Below are 6,000 nucleotides of genomic sequence, written 5' to 3' on the forward strand. Positions count from 1 at the left end.
GCAATCCAGGATCACAACCACAGGCTGCCCATGGGCAGCCGTCGTCCTGATAAATCATCCCTGCACCAGTAACTATAGTTTTCCTTTCATCAGCATAAGGCACCTTTATCGAACACGTCAGCAGCAGCGAGAAGACAATGTTTTCATTTACTACAGATCCAGAGACAGCCCACAATACAATGGAAACTCCACCGTCTCAGAGCTCAACAGTATATTAACAGTGCTTAACATGCACTTGCAAAGCCACATTGCTAAACTAATTATGATCAGAATGAGCTTGGCGAGAGAACCATATGGCTCTCAAAGGACAAGCAAGACTGTTTCGCAGCTTTCCATGACCTTCACCTTTCTCAGGTAGCTAATTAAATCGGTTATTAAATTAAAACAGGAATCAGAAGACGCAGGTGGAGTAACAGCTCAGATGCGTAGTCCAAGGGGATGGGGCATGCTGAGGCCTGGCTTTATTAAAATGTGATTGGTGGAGTTGGGGACTGTTTTCAAAGGATTTCAGAAGAGAGGAGCAGAGGACGACTCAGTGTGCATGTGCGTCCCAAAGAGCTTCCCCTGATTCCCTACTTCAGCCCAGGCCGGACCCCACCCCTTTCAGTTGGTCAGTTCTAGAACATGCTGTTCACTGGAGAATCTCCAAACTTCACATCAAATTCCCAACGTCTAACACCAACAGCCTCTCCAAGATAAATAAATGGATGTTATCTCGTGATTGATGGTGCTTGTAAAAGCTGAAATACATATAGGAAATGTTGTGTGTTCTTTTCAAAGGCCATGTTTTATTAAGCAGCAGTTTGGTAACATGACATCAAAAACAACAGCACTTAAAAATCATATATTTTGTTGTTTTATCACAGACATCAAAGGATCCAAGTTAACATAAATGCAATACGCGTAAATACAATTGACTAAGCTTCATATCTCTGAAAAATAGATAACGATGAACGGTAAAAGATAACAGCAGCTTACACATGGCAACAAATACGCAATCATCCCAGGTTCTACCTACAGTGGCCTGGTGGTAATGAAGTATTAAACTCTGAAGTATGAATAATTCAGCTGTGTCTCAGTGTGTCTGCTGTCCCAGCCACTGCACGGCTTTTTTTCCCCTCGCTGAGCTCCCTACACCAAGCACCCAGCAGCCTCTCTCCACACACGTCTAACCGGCCCGAGCAAGTTGCAGGCCCCGATTGCACTATTTTTACCATGAGCACATGTGTAAGCAGATTTTCGGCACCTCTGAAAGGTACCATCGCTCACGAAACACCGGCCTTCCCAGTGGGGGCCTAATGCACCTCCACACCCCGCCACAGCCAAAGTGACACACACTCTAAAAATACGGAGGCCAACGTCAGGCCTGACTGTCAGGGCTGTGCATCACTGTTTGTAACAAGCAAAAACCAAACCTGTGTTCTTTTGTGTCTATGTGACTTGTGGAAATTAAGCTTGATTATAGAGCAAATTCCTAGAATTAGAGGCTTCGGTGTAGTTTCTGAAAACAAACAATATTTACCTTCGCATTGTAGCATGCAGAGTGAACTAAATATTGTCTTAGATAAACTGACCCGAGTATATGCTCAAATATGCAAGAGAAAACAACAATTGAAACTTTAGTCCCGCAGGTTTGCCCAAGTTGGGCTTGACTTACACAAGCCCTGCTAAATGGCAGAAAAATTAATTTGCTTCTTTAAACAGAAGTATGTTTCACTAGGCAGTCTGCCCAGATTAAAGAAAAGATAGGAAAACGAGTCCCTGCTTTTTTTTCTTCTTCACATGTGTTGTTTATTAGGAAGGAAAATATCAATCTGGCATGAGACCTACCCATTGTCCTGCAACCAATTATGAACATTTGCCAGCATTTATACAATAAACTTCAAACGTGGGCCAATAAAGATCTTTGTTTTCAACCAATTAAGCTGAAAATGTCATTCATTTGCCACGTAGAGCCCAGTGCTGAGAAGACGCAGATATGAGGAAAGTGGGAATGACTAAATGAAAGGCTGAGGATGTAATAATCCCGCCGCAAAGCTGAAAAATGGAGAGAAGGGCTTTGCGCGTCAGCCGAGCGCGAGCAGGCCTGCAGTCAGCTGCTTCTACAAAACAGATCAGGCCATAATTATCACGGCACTTTCAGAGAAACAAAAACAAAACGAACTCCGTTATCTGCGTTATTTGAATCTAGACTATAAGCGCTGGTCAGACGTCTTATTTTAAATTGTCGTGCGAGTTTAAACTAACGAGCGACGGAGGAAGCTTTGGTAAAAATATCAATTCAATCAGGTTCAATATTCCTGTCCGATATGATAAACATATTCCGTTTGTTATGAGGAGGAGTTTGATGTATTTTACGCTAATTGTTTTTCTAATATCATCTCGTCTCACACTTTAGCTAGCCGTGTGCCTGTGAGAGGAGGCCTACGCTTCTCTGATCGGGACTAAAATAAAGCCGAGCTCTCTCTGGCTTTTACTGCCGCACTGAAAAAAGAAAAGGAAAACTCTTCTTGCGCTGCCCAGCTTCCTAAAGCTCACGGCCTCCTATAAATCTGCGACTTTCATCTGCGCGCTTAATCGACGCTGATTAACGCCGCGCTCGGGGTGCGTAAACTTTTACAGCTTCCACTTTTTATCTCGCTTTTTAACTTATAATGGGCCGCTTCGGTCACACTGAGGTTCAGACACGTTCACTGACATATAAAAAGCAATACACCAGTCACACACACCCCACACACACTCACACACACACACACACACACACACACACACTCACACACACACACTCACACAGGCCACCTCAGCCCCACACAGGCCGAGAATACCGGTTTACCGCCGCACGGAGAAAAAGCTGAACACCTTACAGAGAGATCACCACTGATATTCAGCGGAGAAGACACTTTAAAGTCTGTTCTAGTGTTTAGGTCTCACTTGCCTGTAGACTCTTCAAGATCTAAGCTGTGATATAGAAAAATGAATAAATAAGCACACAAAGTAGATCAGGGGTCTAACACCAGTAAATGCGCTCAGAGAAAAACAGGACGAGCCTTAAAGCTAAATAAAAGAAACGTCGGACCCAAAACTGAAACTAACAAAATAAAAAATGAAGAACTTTGTTGATCAAGGTGAGCAAGTTGTTGTTCACCCTGAACTGCGCCCTGAACCCTAAACGCAGCCAGTAAAGATCCTCAGACTCACATAAAGAGTTCGTGACTTTTACTGAAGAGGTGAGAAAGGCCACTTTACTCTCAATGAGATTAAAGCAGGCGTGCGGCTCTATACTGACCCTCACTGGCCAGACCAGCCCTAAACCTGCAGAACCTGGAGTTCTGTCTCAAAACTCACTCAGTTTCGCAGGTGGAACTGAAATTTAGTCCAACATGCCCTACAGAGTGGAGGATGAGAGAAAAGTCAGGCTAAATGGGACAGTGGACCAGCCTGGCTAATAGGCGGAGGCCAAGTGAGCTAGGCCCTGAAGAGGAAAAGAAAAGAAAAGAAAAGAAAAGAAAAGAAAAGAAAAGAAAAGAAAAGACAAGAAAAGAAAAGACAAGAAACGGACTCTTTTGAAGTTGTGTTGCAGGACAGAGCGTCTAATGTAAAGTGTCTTTAAGGCCGTGTAGCTGAGTCTGGAGGCTCAGAGTCTGTACTTACAGCAAAACAGCCAAAACTTCTCAAAAGACGAACTTCAGCTCTAGCACGTAATAAAACGTAAGTGATCTAAATTTAGAAACGAATAAACGGAAATCAGGCGTTTATTAGAGAGTAAAACTTTGTAGGAGCAGATTTGCTTCGTGAAGACTTCATACACTGAAATAAAGCAGCACAGGCTCTGCAAAAACTTCACTCCATAGCTGTTTATTCGTTTAGTTAATATTGTCCCAGTTCACAAATATAAATTCTGCCTAGTCTAATTAATTAGACCGAGTCTAAACACTGAACGACACCGAGGAATACTGAACACAAATTTCCATTAGCTGCAGACAATTACAGTGATAAAAACATTATTACAAACCCCTTTGTGCCTGCACTCCTTTGCTTTTTTATTTATATATATTTCTGTTGGAGCCTATATTTATGCTCATTCGGCTCCATCTGAGTGATAAACAGTACTTCAGTGCTAACGCTGTCTGTTTTAATACAGGCAGCGACGCTGTAGTTAAATGTTTATAAGGGTGTTTTACTAACTCTCTAAACTGAGCCTTCACTTTTAAACTGAATTTCTGTGAACAGCAGCTTTAGTGGTGCGATGAGATCCGCGGACACGCAGACAACTTTCACAATCAGCCTTCGGTCTTTTATCCATCACACACACACACACACACACACACACACACACGCGAACGCCTGCATAGTATAACGCAGTTTAACATATCACACAGTCGTGTCGTGGACTTTGCCTCAGTCCTGTGAGTATAATAGTGAGTATAATATTCAGACCGCTCTGGTTGTGAAACTCCCATAAACGGCGCTGCGGTAAACAGACATAAACAGCGCGAGCGGAGGCTGTGGGATATACAACATTAAGTAGACTAATATTTATTGATCACTATCTGAGTTTGGCATTTACGCGTGTGAAGCAGTAATACCGACTTTATTAAAAGCTAAATAAAGTTAGTGGACAGACAGACAGACGGGCGAAGCTCTCGGACGGGTCTGCCTCAGCGGAGCGAGATAAACTGAGCTTTTCCAATAAACTGCGCCTCCGCCGCGTCACGCAGTCAGTCTGAGAGCTTAACACGGTAAACAGAACACGCTTTCACTGAAATATAAAGTCTTAACTGAGAGGAAACGGAGAAATAACAGCGCTGGCCGATCGGTAGGCGGACGGCGTGGAATATCGGTTATTAAACGCGCGAGACAGCAGCCTCGTGGAGACAAGTGTCGCATAAAAATCCCTCAGTCAAGATTCACTGAAGAAATCAGGTGGAGATAAACGACAGACTGAGTGCATAACGTAAAAATGGTCCTCGGTGGCTGCGGCGTCTTCACGAGGCTTTGTTTTGATTCATAAAAGTTAATAGACCGTCTCTCGCTAAAATGACTCGTTATCGATATTCGATAATCGATAATCAGTACCTAATACTGCCATTAAAGCATTCAAACCCAAAACAGCTCATTATGAATTTCACCTCACATACTTAAAGCAAACCTCGCACTTTCTGAGTCCACAGCCCAGCAGTCGTTCCTGACTGAGGCTCACAAACACACTAACACCACAGAACTGCTGGAGATGTTTGCAGCCAAAACGCTCCTCATGGCCGGGTCTGCCCGCGCGACCTCAGAGCTAAAGCAGCAGCCCTGTTCACTCAGAGAGCGGCGAGAGCGGCGCCGAGTCCGCGACCCATAACCTGAGGTGAAGCGCACCCTAAGATTCCCCTCACGGCTCTCCTCCCAAACGCCTCCTTACCTTCATTGGACGGATAAAGGCTGAAGTCGGCGCGGGAAATGAGCGACAAGAGGAAAAGGAAAAGTATTAGGGCGCTGCAGTCCATGATGGCAGTTCAGAGGGCAACGCGAGGCACATAACTCCATGAAGCATGCCACTGATGTGAGCGCTTCGATCCCGACACAAGTTACCATTCTCGGCTCAGAGGCTGATGTCAAGTTTGACACCGGAGACGAGGAGGAGTCTGAGCGCGCTCGTGCCGGGGGCTTCTCCTTTTTCCGCTGGGTCCTACCGCCCTCAGCGCGCAGCCTCAGAGCCCCGGCAAGTTCAGCAGAGGTCCAGAGATCTACAGGGAGTGAGCAGAGGAGCTCCTGCTGAGGTAAAGTTACTGAACGTCCACCATCAACCCTTTAACTTACTTTAAAAGATGCAAACTATGATTTTATCCCGTAGGAGAGGTTGTAGGACATGTACATTACACTGGTCAAAGTTATGGTTCTTCAAGGCATCTTTAACAACGAAAACAGGTTCTATATAGAACCACTAACACTCCAAGGACCCTTTGCATCATGAAAGGGCTCTTAAGATTGATGGAGAATGTGCTGTTGAAGGTT

General features: G+C 44.5%; 1 protein-coding gene across 1 annotated transcript in view; it reads right to left on the reverse strand.

The window, feature by feature from the left end:
* epha3 (eph receptor A3) overlaps nucleotides 1–5,603 on the reverse strand; it is an 86,116-nt gene extending 80,513 nt beyond the window's left edge. Inside the window, 1 exon segment of the mRNA XM_017710816.2 lies at nucleotides 5,408–5,603. Within this exon segment, the coding sequence (XP_017566305.2) occupies nucleotides 5,408–5,492 (85 nt within the window). The 5' untranslated portion in view covers nucleotides 5,493–5,603.
* Between the last annotated feature and the right edge of the window lie 397 nt (nucleotides 5,604–6,000).

Source organism: Pygocentrus nattereri, chromosome 6 (genome assembly GCF_015220715.1).
Source record: "Pygocentrus nattereri isolate fPygNat1 chromosome 6, fPygNat1.pri, whole genome shotgun sequence".
In the NCBI taxonomy this organism is placed as follows: Eukaryota; Metazoa; Chordata; class Actinopteri; order Characiformes; family Serrasalmidae; genus Pygocentrus; species Pygocentrus nattereri.